At 43.1% G+C, this 15,862-nt stretch overlaps 1 protein-coding gene across 6 annotated transcripts in view; it reads right to left on the bottom strand.

The window, feature by feature from the left end:
- Window positions 1-15,862, bottom strand: part of EML1 (EMAP like 1) — a 201,020-nt gene that overhangs the window by 51,669 nt on the left and 133,489 nt on the right. For all 6 annotated transcript variants that reach the window (XM_070775696.1, XM_070775693.1, XM_070775694.1 and 3 more), the window contains exon 4: window positions 2,649-2,783. In XM_070775696.1, coding sequence (XP_070631797.1) covers window positions 2,649-2,783 — 135 coding nt within the window. The remainder of the gene's footprint in view (window positions 1-2,648; window positions 2,784-15,862) is intronic.

Genomic DNA, 15,862 nt, shown 5'->3' with positions numbered 1-15,862 from the left:
TTGCACCTTTCCATCCCTTTCTTTGCCTGCTTTAAGCCCTGGAGACTGGGCATTGATCTATAAAACTCCAGCTCTGGTTTGGTACAAGTTCCAGGTCAAGAGAGGGGCTCTTGATGGGGAATGGAACGGAAGGATGAAGGGAAGTAGACAGGCAGTGACGGATGCAGCGGCTTGACCTTCACCTCTATTGCTTCTAGCTGCTTCTTCCTTCTGTCTGAGTTACCGCTGCCATCATTTCCATGGGTCCCTAAAGGCATCTGCCAGTACCAGCAATGACCCACAGAAGGCAGGAACTTTCTCTTTGAAACTCCTTAGGTGCAACTCAACCAGTTCAGCACTACACGTGGTGTTGCTGTTGTTGAGTTGCTAAGTTGTGTCTGACTCTTTGTGACCCCCTGGACTATAGCACACCTGTCCTTCACTATCTCCCAGAGTTTGCTCAGATTCATGTCCATTCAGTTGGTGAGGCTATCTAACCGTCTCATCCTCTGCTGTCCCCTTCTCCTCCAGCCCTCAATCTTTCCCAGCATCAGGGTCTTTTGCAATGAGTTGGCCCTTTGAATCAGGTGGCCAACGTACTGGAGCTTCAGTTTGAACATCAGTCCTTCCAATGAATATTTAGGGTTGACTTCCTTTAGGATTAACTGGTTGGATCTCCTTGCAGTCCAAGTGATTTTCAAGAGTCCAGCACTACGTGGGTCTCAACTATTCTTGGGATCTAATGAGACAAGGAACTTATGTTTAAATGGCCATGTTCAGTTGCCTGAATTATTTTTAGAAAATGATTAGTAAATTTTCCCAGTCCTTCATTTCTAAATCAAAATTTCCTGGCATTAAAAAAAAAACAACACACTTTGTAAATATCTTTCATGGAAATATTTACCCAGCACACTGAGCTAAGACATAGGACTTAAAAGATACAACAGATCTGGAGTTTGCACAATGCAGATTCTTTCTGGAAATTCTTAATACAAATCAGATGTGCAGAGAAGGAGCCAAGTTTTTAAGAACTGCCTAGAGCTCGACATCTCAGGTCAACTTCCGAGCTTACCCTAAATTCAGAGAAGCCTAAAGGCCACCCTGCATCTCCCACTTACTCATGCTCTGCTGCTGCTGTAACCACTTGGTCTTATTTCCAAGGTATTATCACCCAATTAGCATAATCTTCTGATAAGAAGTCCTAATAGTCTAAATTAGACAACAGCCCCATGTCAGTGGTTTTGAGATTGTTAATTGGCTGTGGATTTGACCTGCCAGAGACATGAGAGGTGCTTGCAATCTCTTTATACAAAGCATGTCTTTTAGGAATAAAACCAAAAAAGAGCTTAAGCTTCTTTTACAGGACTGAATCAGAGTGGACTTACAAACTTGGAACTTTTACGGCCTGTGGGTTGGAGTCCACCGCTTTATGACTAAGCCTTCTCCTTACATGAACATTTGGAAAAAAAACAAAAAACAAAACATGGTTAGCCTGTGAAGCTGAAATTCCTTCCTAAGCTTTGCTCAACAGAGAATAAAATTTAAAGCACGATGTTTAAAAAGAAAGAATAAAGTATGTTGAGTAGATATATACAGAGAAACTGTCCTCATATACACAATACATTCTTAGACGTAAAACAAGCTGTTAAAATGCCCCAAATTAGCTCTCACTAATAAAATGTTGCTGCTGCTAAGTCGTGTCCAACTCTGTGCGACCCCATAGACGGCAGCCCATCAGGCTCCCCCATCCCTGGGATTCTCCAGGCAAGAACACTGGAGTGGGTTGCCATTTCCTTCTCCAAGGCATGGAAGTGAAGAGTGAAAGTGAAGTTGCTCAGTCGTGTCCGACTCTTCGCGACCCCATGAACTGCAGCCTACCAGGCTCCTCCATCCATGGGATTTTCCAGGCAAGAGTACTAGAGTGGGGTGCCATTGAGTTTAACAGGGAGTTATCATAATCCATTATAAACCAACCTCAAAGAAAAAGACTCATGAAACCAGAAAGAAAGTGGTTCCTATTTCTGGTGTTAGCTCGATATTAAAAATAATTTCTGACAAATCATGCAATTACAACTTTTTACCCAGTCTGTCGTAGAAAATGTTGTTGACAAACTTAAGCCACTAAAGTTAACTTTAAAATGGCAGCTGAGTGGATCTTTCCTGGTGGTCCAGTGGTTAAGAATCCACCTTCCAATGCAGGGGACACAGGTTTAATGCCACTAGGCAGCTAAGCCTGTATGCTGCGACGACTGAGCCCTTGTGCTCTAGAGACTGTGTTCCACAACTAGAGAAAGCCCGTGCACAGCAACGAAGACCCAATGCAGCCAAAAAAAAAAAGGGGGAGCTGAGAGTTTTAGAAATATAAAGTGTCCCACACATTATCAATTCAGAAGCTTCCCAAATTCCATGGAGTTGGTACTAAGCAAGTTCTCAAGAATGCCTCCTGCATGCATAGGGAGTTGAAGTCACAGTTCTCCACCTGGCTGGTAGCTGGGGTGAGCTGTGACCAGGAGCTGTCTGCCGAGCCCACAGTGACGTCCGGAGAAGGCGCACGAGCCACGAGGGCTCCTTGCTTATGTGCACATTAGGGGGGCCTTCGGATTCACCGCTGGGGAAGAGAGGTCAGACAACATCGGAACGGCAGGCACGGGCGGGAAGACGCCCCTTACCTTTCACTGTTCTTTTTGCCACTAGAAGAACTGCTGGTGGATCCTGTGCGGTTCCGGTTCCCTTTGGAATCCCCATAGCTTTCCCTTCGACCGCCAGGAGACACCCGTTCAGATGAGCTGGTCCTCTTGACGGTACTGAAAGTGCGAAGGAAAGACAGTGAAATGACAGAGAGCTCCTTCCCGGAGTGGTTTTGTCCTAGTGCTGAATGCGAAAACATATACATAGAACATCCTATTTCCATGTGGATATTTAAAAGATAGACTGGTTCTAAATTCCTTACTACAGAGATCAAAAATTTTTTCAGAATGTCACTTGAGATCTATGCTTCTTGCCTTTGTAACAGTTAGTGAAGTTCAAGGTCATCAGGGAAGGTGAAAGGTAGCAACTCCAACAACACCATGAGTATTAGTATCATGAATATTCATGAGTACCATGAATACCACGGCCTTATCGGGAGGTGACCCTTGTGTAGGCTTCAGTCTAGACCAGTGGTGCTCAGCCAGGGGTGACTCTGCCCCCCAGGGACACTTTGGCTTGTCACAACTGGGGAGCAGGGAGAGCTGCTACATCTAATGGGTGGACGCCAGGGATCTGATGGGTGTAGCAGCAGCCACTGCTCCAGCTAAGTCACTTCGGTCGTGTCTGACCCTGAGACCCCATGGACTGCAGCCTGCCAGGCTCCTCTGTCTATGGGATTTTCCACGCAAGAATACTAACCCACTTAGAGCGAGTTGCCGTGCCCTCCTCCAGCAGATCGTCCTGACCCAGGGACTGAACCCACGTCCCTTGCATTGGCAGATGGGTCCTTTACCACTAGTGCCACCTGGGAAGCCCCAAATACCCTTCTAAAGCCCAGGAGAGCGCTATGACAAAGCTGGTCCAGACCCAAAGGTCAGCAGGGCTGCTACTGGAGAGCTCTGGTCTAAAGGCACACGTGGGGCAAACGCAACCCGCTCTCTGTGGGGTGCCTCGTTTCGAGGGGTCCCACGCAAGTGCTTGCTTCCTTCTGTATAACCAGAGGGCCTAGAGTAGTTGGAAGACTGCTGTGGGATGTCTAGGGAAGACTTTCTGAAGACTGTGAATTTCTGGGAGAGAGAAAATGAGTGCCTTGGATATGCTGCAGTTACATAATAGGCAGGAGCCCGTCCTAGGAAAAGGGGTACCCCTGCACAGTAACCCACAGAGGTGAGGGGTCAGTTAGCCAGGGCAGGGGCTGTAGCTTGGTGGTCTGCTCTCGGAGCCTGGAAGCATGCTACAGACAACCTGTAAAGTTTTTTTTTTTTTTTTTTAAATCTTCATCATCAGGTCATATGTCTCCTGAAATCTCATCTCATTTATCATTCTTATATTCTGTGCAGAGTCTAGTAGAGAAGCTTGATAAATATTTATTAAATGAAAGGAGAAATAAATAAAACAATACACGGGAGTGTCACACTGACAAAGGAGCACAGGGAGATGCCATCATATAGCACCTGCTCCATGAGAATAAAAAAGAAGGGTGAATGGAGGAGCTGCCCCCTGGCAGGACTGTGTGTGGGGGGGTCTGGTGTGGATGCAGAGAGTTGAGGTGCAGGTGGGCAAGAACGTAAGTCTGCAACCCAGGACGGGGCTCAGGACGCCAACGTCAGTGGGGTTACTGAACCACAGACGCAGAGGGCATCTCCACACCGGGAAGGAGAGGAGATGGAAATGAGGAGAACCTTTGCCTCCTGGAAAAGAGAAATGAGGTGGACAAGGTGGGCTGAAGAACTGCCCTGGGAATCTCAGGAGGCAGAGAAACCTGGAGAGACCAGAGAAGCAAGAACCCAGGGAGGACGGTTAAAGTGCTGGGGCTGTGGGTGGAGGAGGGGACCTTGATGATGGAGCCTCAGAGGCTCCAGTGAGCACGGAGCCAGGAGAGGGTGCATGGGACCTAAAGTTCCATCAGGAGGAGACAGGAGCCCAGGAGCCCGAGACAGCAAGGCTACTACCGCTGGGCTGGACATGCCTTCCTTTCTCACAATGAAATAGCACCAAACGGGCAAGAGCTTTGCACATGGGATGCCCCCAGTCTTCCCTTCATTCCCTTTTCCTGCTCATCTCTGCCTTCCTTCCAGCCCATTTCAGTCCTTCTTCCTCTGTCATGTCCAACCAGTCAGTAAAGAAGCTCTTAGCATGTTTTTTTTAAAACTGTAGGGTGTATTGGTTTTTGAAAAAAACATCTCGTTCTCTGAGTGAGCAAACATAAATAAGATGAGCATGATCACAATGAGTGGAAGACACTTTCTGCGTAGGCTCTTCAGTCACTGAGGAAACTCTGAATTGACAGCACCGGGATCTCACAGCTGGGATCCACACGGGTGTGCCTTAAGAGCAAAATGTGAATTTTTAGAACACTCAATTTGAGGACAAGGAAATTACAGCTCTTGGGAGAGCATTACATTTCTGAAATTTAGGATTGAAGTCTACAAGTTACAGAAGGCTTTGTGCTAAAGTTCAAGATCTTCCAGTGATGATAAACACCAAGCTCAGTTCATGTCTCGAGACTGTTCTCTGTCGAGCATCTGACATGAGGCTCTCAGGCACCCCGCCCTGGCAGCTGGCAGCCTCCAGCATCACCTCTGTGGCGTCCTTGTGGGAGTTCAGGGCAAGTTCATGGCAATTTGAAAGCTTGTATAAAGCACCCTTAAAGAGCTGAAACACCGTGACTGCTAATCAATGATAGCAAACGTTAGCCGATTTGCTAATAATTAGCACTCAACCTAGCTCCTGGAAGAGTGAAGAGGGGCGATCTTGAGTGAAGAGAGCGAGGACAGTGATGCAGCCGCGGGCAGCAACAGTTCACATCTATGAAGAGTTTTGCATTTCATACGCATCATTGAATTTAAACCTCGAATCCCCAGTGAATGTATCATCATTCCTATTCTACAGACTTTATTTTCCTGGGCTCCATGGTCACTGCAGACAGTGACTGCAGCCATGAAATTAAAAGATGCCTGCTCCTTGGAAGAAAAGCTACGACACACCTAGACAGCATATTAAAAAGCAGAGACATCACTTTGCCGCCAAACACCCGTATAGTCAAAGCTATGGTTTTTTCAGTTGTCATGTATGGACGTGAGAGCTGGACTTTAAAAAAGGGTGAATGCCGAAGAACTGATGCTTTGAACTGTGGCGTTGGAGAACATTCTTGAGAGTACCTTGGACTACAAGGATATCAGACGAGTCAATCCTAAAGGAAATCAAACCTGAATATTCATTGGAAGGACTGATGCTGAAGTTGAAGCTCCAAAGCTTTGGCCACCTGATGCAAAGAGCTGGCTTACTGGAAAGACCCTGATGCTGGGAAAGACTGAAGGCAGGAGGAGAAGAGGGCAACAGAGGATGACATGGTTGGATGGCATCATTGACTCAATGGATATGAGTCTGAGCAGACTCTGGGAGACAGTGAAGGACAGGGAAGCCTGGTGTGTTGCAGTTCTTGGAGCTGCAAAGAGTCCGATGTGACCGAGCCGCTGCACAACAACAACAACGACAGATGGGGGGATGGCTTCAGGGTATAAAGTCAAACGGCTGAGGTCACGACCCCTGGCTCTCTGCTGAATCTCTTAGTTAACAACACCTAGGGAAGAAGTAGTAACAGCTACATGATTTAAGACTTGAGCAATGGCAGGCATCAGGTAAGACCCTCTAAGCGACTACACTAGCAGCAGGTGAAACGGGCAAGCGGCATCAGGAAGGTTACACTGGAAGTCTAAGTGCCCCTCACCTGGCCGTGGATCTGTTCAGTGTGTAAGCACTGAGAAGGCTCACAGACCTGTTTAATCTATGTATGAGAGGCGTGCAGAATAAACGTGAGTGTAGTAATAAAAGCATGGAAAATTATTTTTGTAAACTTCAATAAATTACAGAATACACTGCACATTAAAACAGGAAAGCATTTCGGTCTGCATATATAGACTTGGATATAACCCATCACAACCCTTTCAAGATATTTGTTATTTGCACATTTGCATTAACATGTTAATCTTTTTTTTTGTTTAATCTACTATTGTTGTATACTCAAGAAGAACAAGAAATTTCCTTTTGAGAGCCAAGGGCTCTTATGAATTAAAGAGGACTTACTAGGACTCAAAGCCAAGGACAGAAAATAGAGCTTGAAGACAAGACACTTGCAGGAACAAGGGCGGTCAGAAGGAGTTAATACTGTATACACTCTGTGAGGAGCCTCCTGCAATAACCAGCAGGTAGTAACCAAAGAAGTTATGTTCCCTCAGGACAGCAAGGGTAAAATCACGCTCTTTATTTTCAAAGTGGTAGAAGTCCTAGCTTGGGAGAGAATGTATAATCACACATTTTTTAGTGCTTAAGGCAAATACGTCTGGTGTAGAAATGCACTAATAATACCACCATTTCTTCTTTTCCCTTCTGCTCTCGGCCCCCACTCCCAAATTCCATACTTTCTAAGTTCTGAAAACGTAATAGTTCTTTACACTACACCGCAGTTGCATTCAATGGCTTTTGCCGACTTAAACTAAATTTCAGATGTAAAACTGTATCTCTGCAAATGGAGAGCAGAGGAAAAGTGGCCATGTTTCTTCTCAAGCTTAGATACTAACTCTAAGTGTAATAAGCTACCATGACTGATGTCTTTCTTTCATTATGTGATCTGGAACCAAGAATTGGCTTTCCAAAATCTTGGGGAAAAGATCCCAAATTTTTACAATTGAAAAAAAATATGAATCTTAAGGGGAAGCTTGTACGCGTGACCAGAGATTTTCTAATGAGGTCATCTGTCATGACAGCTGGAGTGATTAACACTAGATTAGAAGAATTATCTACTTGACAAATGCAGGCAGGAAATGGCAACCACTCCAGTATTCTTGTCTGGAGAATCCCTTTGACAGAGGAGCCTGGTGGGCTACAGTCCATGGGGTCATAAAGAGTTGGACATGACTGAGCACATGCTCGACAAATACTTACTTGGAATCAACTTATACTGGGCGCTGTGCTGAGCACTGGCAAGTCAGCAGGGACCAGAACTAACCTGGCTTTTGTCCTGCAAGGGTGAGGGAACTGTGACAGACTGAAGTCACACACTTCAATAATTAAGAAAGGCTAAAGACATTGCAACAACAAAAAGGTATTTTCTAAGAAGCCTGGTGGTCTTAGAGAATTTGACACATGAAAATAAGTTGGTTTTTTTTTTTTTTCTATCATATGAAGTCAACTACCTGAGCCTAGGGGGCTTCCCTGGAGGCTCAGATGGTAAAGAATCCACCTGCAATGCAGGAGACCTGAGTTCGATGCCTGGGTTGGGAAGATCCCCTGGAGAAGGGAATGGCTACCCACTCCAGTATTCTTGTCTGTAAGATTCCATGGACAGAGGAGGCCAGAGGGCTACAGTCCATGGGGTCACAAAGAGTCAGACAAGACTGGGCGACTAACATTTCACAACCTGAGCCCAGACCGGGGAACTGCATCCTTTCTGATAAGAGGGTAGGTGCCAATTCATCTTCCTCTGTTCAACAGCATAATACTCCCATCTCTAGTCTTGTTGGAGAGATCAGACTCAGAATATGAATTTAACACATACATCTCAGTGGATCTCAATGATAAATATATTAGAAAAACGAAACAACAACCCAAAGCAGATTTAAATCCTTAAGCACCTGGTGCTGACTTCGGGGCTTTCACAAACACTGTCTTGCTAATGAGTGCAGCTATTTTTCCAAAGGACTGTCAGCTGTTTGTTTGGAAACCATGGATATTTACCATACTATCTTCCAATTGGAGCGGAGCATTTTAAAAATAATGCTCTCTTTTTGCACCAGTTTTGTTCTTTTGATCTCTCTTCTCACAGCTCTGCGCTATTGTAAAGCTCTACTTAGGGGTGGAAAGAATGAGTGATTGTCTCCGTTTTGAGCCAGTGGGAATGTTGTTCTATTGTCAGCTTCAGCATCCCCACTGAGCAAGGTACGACCTACAACGTCTTCCCGGATTCTCTGCCTTTTCTTCTTTGACTAATGGAAACAAAGCTTTTCCCAAGGATTCCAAATCAAGCCCCCAATCGAAGTCTTAATTGGCAACACAAAGCACAACCCCTGGGTGCTGGACAATTTCCAAAGGGGATTTTGTTCTTCAGTACTAGGCTGAAAAAACCCGAGAAAAGAAAACAAACATATACCCATCCAGACGCCGCAGACGCCCCAGTTCGTTTAATTTAGAACTCTGATTACAGAAAAATTCTAACACGATTGTACATGTATTTTAAATGTCTTGGAGGTTGTTTTACTCCTAACAGTCAGAATGCCCAGCTTGCTTCTGTTTTCAAAACTCTGTCTCCTCAGGAGAGATCTATAGGAACTTTATCACAGAGTAACTGTTAACAGGCCACTGTTTGGGTTTCCAACTTCCAGATGGATGAGAATTCAGATCCACGGAAGCCCATATAAGGCAAAGAAACAAAGTAAGTGAATCACTACGCCTTATGCTGAAAACCAAGAGTTTCAGACAATCTAGAAAACCACGTATTTCTAGTTGACCGCTAAACAACAGCTTATCAAATGACTATGACTGATCATTTTGTCACAGAAAAAGAAAAGTCTACAGAGGACTAAGAATATTTATAGGAGGAAGCTTATTGTCTAAATGCTGATATACAGGGTTTTCCCAGTGGTCCAGGGGTTAAGACCTCAGTGTCCAGTGCAGCGGTGCAGATCCGGTCCCCGTGCCGGGAACTAAGATCCCACATGTCTCATGGCCAAAATGCCAGAACATAAACAACACAAGCAATGTTGTAACAAGTTCAATAAAGATTTAAAATTGTCTGATATACAAAAAAACTTTCCAAAGTGCTAATGCATACACATATATAAAGTATGCATGCTTAATTGGCTCAGTCGTTGCTCAGCGATCCTTTGGATGGTAGCCCATCAGGCTCCTCTGTCCATGGGATTTCCCAGGTAAGAATACTGGAGCAAGTAGCCATTTCCTTCTCCAGGGGATCTTCCCGATCCAGGAATCGAACCCGAGTCTCCTGTGTCTCCTGCAGTGCTGGTGGATTCTTTACCCGCTGAGCCACTGGGGCAGCCCGTATCAAATGTGATGGTTACTAATTATCCTCCCTTCCTTCTTTCCTTGCAAGATAATATTGCTGAGGACGAGCCCTGTCCATGAGCTCCTTCATACCTGGAGGAGCAGAGGACCCAGGGCTCTCTCACAGCACAGGCCTGGGTCCTGACCTGGGGGTTCAGGGCTTGCAGCCCCTTATCAATGGGCAGGTCCGTCTCTCAGAGACGCAAGCTGCCGGCATCTCTGCTCAGCCACCCTCACCCCTGCCTGCTGCTCCTGTCAGCACTCTCGGGGCTTCTCAGAACATCACTGTTTCTAACGAGCATCATCTACACAAGGGTACACAAGAGGGATGGTTTCCAAAGAGTAATTATATGGAGCACTTTTTTTTTTATAAGGAGATGCAAGCGCTGACCTGGAAATCTTTGCAAGAACCAGCCCATCACAGTGAAAGGAGTGTGAGCTCTGGCGCCAGACAGACCTGGGTTTGAGCCCATGTTCTCTCCACTCACTTGATCCCAGACCAGTTACTTCACTTCTCTGAGCCTCAGTTTACCTATTGGTAAAACAGGGATAATAATATGTCCCTTGGAAGGCTGTTTTGAGGATTAGTGATAATGGCATTAAAAGCTTGGTGCTTTGTAGGCTTTTATTATATTATCATCAAAAATGATTTCTGCCATCATCACTGATTTAAAGAGGGGCTGAAACACCACTGTGCCTCCTTGTCTCTGTGGAAAAGTAGACAGCATATTAAAAAGGAGAGACATCACTTTGCTGACTTTGACCATAGTCAAAGCTATAGCTTTTCTAGTAGTCATGTATGGATGTGAGAGGTGGACCATAAAGAAGGCTGAGCACAAAGAATTGATGCTATCAAACTGTGGTGCTGGAGAAGACTCTTGAGCATCCCTTGGACTGCAAGGGGATAGCACCAGTCAATCCTAAAGGAAATCAACTCTGAATATTCATTGGAAGGACTCATCCTGAAGCTGAAGCTCTAATACTCTGGCCACCTGATGTGAAGAGCCAACTCACTGAAAAACACCTTGATGCTGGGAAAGATTAAGGGCAAGAGGAGAACAGGGTGACAGAGGATGAGATAGTGGGATGGTATTACTGACTCAATGGACATGAGTTTGAGCAAGTTCTGGAAGACAGTGGAAGACAGAGAAGCCTGATGTGCTGCAGTCCATGGGGTTTCAAAGAGTTGGACATGACTGAGTAACTGAACAAAAACAAATCAATTAGATTCTGCAGCAGAGTACTAGTTACTTTGGATCAAACGCAGAGGCTTCTACAAAAACAAAGTGCAAGAATACTTGACATAAGCTCTCATGAAATGAACTGAAAGCTAGAAATTCTATCTGCATTTCAAATTTTACTTTTATCATGTTTTGCTCTGAAAATTTTTTTATTTTACTTAAACTCCAAATACATAAAGAGATCTCAATTATAAAAGTGAATCTTCAAGAATGAAGACAAAGAATCTCATTTTTCATTAACTATTTGCTACCTTAAAAAGTCAACCTTGAAATTAAACAACCCACTCTTAAACAGCTAATGAGTTAAAGAAAAAATCACAAGAGAATTTAGAAAATATCTGGAAACAAATGAAAACAAACAAAAAAGGTTCCAAAACGCGTGGGATGCAGAGAGCAGTACTAACAGAGAAGTTTATAGCTATGAAAACACAGATCTCAAATCAACAAATTAACTTTATTTCTACTTCTCAAGGAAGTAGGAAAAAACAACAATAAATAAAACCAAAAGTTAACAGAGGGAGAGTAAAAATAAAGATTATAGCGGAGATGAACAAAATAGAGAAAAGAAAAACAATAGAAAAAAAATCAAGAAACCAAGAGTTGATTTTTTTTAAAAGACCAATAAAAGCGCTAACTCCTCCATTAAACTAGAAAAAAAAGAGAAGACTGCGATAACTAAAACTCGAAACAAAAGAGAATGTTACAACTGATGTCACAGACATAAAAAGGATTATGAGACTACTACGAATAAGCAATGCCTTCGAGCCTCGGTGCTGGAGAAGACTCTTAAGAGTCCCTTGGACAGCAAGGAGATCCAACTAGTCAATCCTAAAGGAAATCAACCCTGAATATTCACTGGAAGGACTGATGCTGAAGCTGAAGCTCCAATACTTTGGCCAATACTTTCTGCTGATGTGAAGAGCTGACTCGTTGGAAAAGACCCTGATGCTGGGAAAGACTGAAAGCAGGAGGAGAGGAAGGCGGAAGCAAATGAGACAGGGGGATGGTATCACCAGTGCAACGCACATGAGTGTGAGCAAACTCCAGGAGGCAGTGAAGGACAGGGAATCCTGGTGTGCCGCAGTTCACGGGGTCAACAGAGCAGAACCCGAATGAGCGAGCGAGCAACAACTACTGAACTGAATTTATCAGCACATTCAAAGGATTACACACCATGAGCAAGTGGGTTTTCCACCTGGAATGCAAGGACCGTTCGATATAAGAAAATTAATACAATACACCCTATTAACAGAAGGAGACAAAAATCACACCATCATCTCAACTGGTGCAGAAAAAGCACTCGACAAAATTGAACACCCTTCATAATAAACACACTTAACCAAATAGGAAGAGGAGAAAACCACCTCAACATAGTAGAAGTCAAAAAGTAACACCCTTCATAATAAACACACTCAACCAAATAGGAAGAGGAGAGAACCACCTCAACATAGTAGAAGTCAAAAAGTAACACCCTTCATAATAAACACACTCAACCAAATAGGAAGAGGAGAAAACCGCCTCAACATAGTAGAAGTCAAAAAGTAACACCCTTCATAATAAACACACTCAACCAAATAGGAAGAGGAGAAAACCGCCTCAACATAGTAGAAGTCAAAAAGTAACACCCTTCATAATAAACACACTCAACCAAATAGGAAGAGGAGAGAACCGCCTCAACATAGTAGAAGTCAAAAAGTAACACCCTTCATAATAAACACACTCAACCAAATAGGAAGAGGAGAAAACCGCCTCAACATAGTAGAAGTCAAAAAGTAACACCCTTCATAATAAACACACTCAACCAAATAGGAAGAGGAGAAAACCGCCTCAACATAGTAGAAGTCAAAAAGTAACACCCTTCATAACAAACACACTCAACCAAATAGGAAGAGGAGAAAACCGCCTCAACATAGTAGAAGTCAAAAAGTAACACCCTTCATAATAAACACACTCAACCAAATAGGAAGAGGAGAGAACCACCTCAACATAGTAGAAGTCAAAAAGTAACACCCTTCATAATAAACACACTCAACCAAATAGGAAGAGGAGAAAACCGCCTCAACATAGTAGAAGTCAAAAAGTAAAAATGAAAAGCCCACAATGAGCATCATACTCAATGGTGAAAGACTGAAAGCCTTTCCTCTAACGTCAGGAATAAGGTAAGGATACTCCCTCTCGCCACTACTATTGAACGTAGTACTGGGAGTTCAAGCCAGAGCAATTAGATGTGAAAAAGAAGTAAAAGGCAGCCAAAGTTAGAAAAAAGAAAGTAAAATCATCTCTCTTTGCAGATGACATGATTTTATATGTAGAAAACCCTAAAGATTCCACAAAAAACTGTTACGACAGATAAACAATTTCACTAAAGTTACTGAATACAAAAAACAAAACACAAAAATCAGTTCCATTTCTATCCACTAACAATGACCAATCTAAAAAGGAAATTAACAACCCCATTTATGATAGCATCGACAAGGACAAAGTACTTAGGAATAAACTTAACCAAGAAGTTGAAAGACTTATAGACAGAAAACTATTAAACAATGCTGAAAAAAATCAAAGAAGATACAAAGAAATGGTAAGTCATCCTCTGTGGAATTGGAGGACTTAATATGTTAAAATGTCCATACTACCCAAAATGATTTATAGATTCAATGCAATCCCTATCAAAATACCAATGGCATCGTTTGTAGAAAAAAATTCTAAAATTCATATGAAATCCCAAGGGATCCAAATAGCCAAAACAATCTTGAAAAAGGAGAACAAAACTGGAGGACTCACATTTCCTGATTTCAAAACGTACTACAAAGTAACAGTGATCAAGACAGCGTGGTACTGGAATAAAGATAGATGTTGTCATTGCTTTAGTTGCTAAATCGTGTCAGACTCATCTGTGACCCCAATGGATTGTAGACCGCCAAGCTCCTCAAATGTAAAATGGTGCAATCATTAAGGAAAACATTATGACGTTTCTCAAGAAGTTAAAGATTGAATTATTAAGTTGGTGCAGACATAATTGCAGTCTCAGACTGTGGATTTTACATCATTACAAGTAGGCTCAATCATGTCTTTATTAAACAAAATAGGAACCAGTGCAATCAGTGCATTTTTGCCAATGAGAAATGAGTTCGTTTATTCCTGCCATGTAAAAATCCATGCTTTGGGGTTTGAGGAACTCTTGGAAAGCGTTTTCTGCCTCCTGCTGGCTGTGGAAGTGTTTTCCCTGCAAAAAGTTGTTGAAATGCTTGAAGAAGTGGTAATCAGTTGGCAAGAGGTCAGGTGAATATGGCAGACGAGGCAAAGCTTTGTAGAGCATTTTGTTCAACTTTTGAAGCACTGGTCGAGTAACGTGCGGTTGGGCACTGTCGTGGAAAAGAATCGGCCCATTCTTTGGACCGATGCCGGCTGCAGCCACTGCAGTTTTCAGTGTGTCTCGTGGATTTGCTGAGCACAGTTCTCAGATGCAATGCTTTCACCAGGACTCAGAAAGCTGTAGTGGATCAGACGCGCAGCAGACCACCTAACAGTGGCTGTGGCATTTTTTTGGTGCAGGTTTGGTTTTGGGAAGTGTTTGGAGTTTCTTCTCGGTTCAGCCACCGAGCTAGTCATTGCCCGTTGTTGTATAAAGTCTACTTTTCATTGCATGTCACAATCTGAGAAATGGTCTGCTGTTGTGAGAAGAGAAGACAACATTGCAAAATGATTTTTTTGCCTTTTGGAAGCTCACGAGGCACTCACTTATCAAGCTTTTTCACCTTTCCAATTTGCCAAATGACTGGAGAATGGTCGACTTTGAGTTCTTGGGCAACTTCTCGTGTAGTTTTAAAAGGATCAGCTTAGATGATCCTCTCAACTGGTTACTGTCAGCTGCCGACGGCCAGTCACTGAGCCCTCATCCTCAAGGCTCTCGTCTCCTCTGCAAAGCTTCCTGAAGCCCCGTTGCGCCGTTCAGTTCCCGGGCCAGATACAGTGTTGATGCTGTGAGTTGTCTCCACTACTCTGTGACCCATTTTGAACTCGAATAAGAAAACTGCTTGAATTTGCTTTTTGTCTAATATCATTTCCCTAGTCTAAAATAAATATAAAATAAATATCAAGTAGTAAGTCATTAGCAAAAAACATAAAGCAAGAAATGCTCATTAAAATAATATATAACACAACCACATTTATTTAAGAACGTATTCCAATATCAAATGGCCAAGTTCAGCAATGCAAATCTGCAATTACTTTTGTACCAACCTAACACCAAATGATTTAACAATCCACTTTGGGGTATATTCCCCCAAAGATTTCGAAGCAGGATCTCAAAGAGATATTTGTACACCTACATTCACTGCAGCATTATTACAATAGGCAAGAGGTGGAAGCAACCCAAATGTCCATCAACATGAATGGATGAAGAAAAGGTGGTATATATATGCACAAAGAATGTTACGCAGCCTTAAAAAAGAAGGAAATCTTGTTACAAGCTACAATGTGAATGAACTTTGAGCATATTATGTCAAGTCAGCCACAAAAGGATGGATACTGTGTGATCCCACTCAGACGGAACATCTGATGTTGTCAAAATCATAGAAACAGAAAGGAAAAGCGTGATCACCAAGGGTTCTGGGGAGGACTTACTGTTTAAGAGGTATAGTTTCAGTTTTGCAACATGAAAAAGTTCTGGAGATCTGAAGTAAAACAACGAGAATATACTTGACACTACTGACCTGTACACTAAAAATAGCTAAGGTGCTAAGTTTAATGTGATGTGTTTTTTGTTGTGGGTTTTTTTTTTCCACAATGAAAAAAAAAAAAGGAGGAAATGGTTACAGATGACAACCTGAAACTTAAAAAAAAGTCAGAATTGTCAGCCTTACAACATCTAGATGAATAAAAGACAGTCTACATCT

The sequence above is a fragment of the Bos indicus genome, chromosome 21 (assembly GCF_029378745.1).
Source record: "Bos indicus isolate NIAB-ARS_2022 breed Sahiwal x Tharparkar chromosome 21, NIAB-ARS_B.indTharparkar_mat_pri_1.0, whole genome shotgun sequence".
In the NCBI taxonomy this organism is placed as follows: domain Eukaryota; kingdom Metazoa; phylum Chordata; class Mammalia; order Artiodactyla; family Bovidae; genus Bos; species Bos indicus.
Note: the sequence above shows the minus strand (reverse complement) of the source record. Positions and strands in the feature narration are given on the sequence as shown.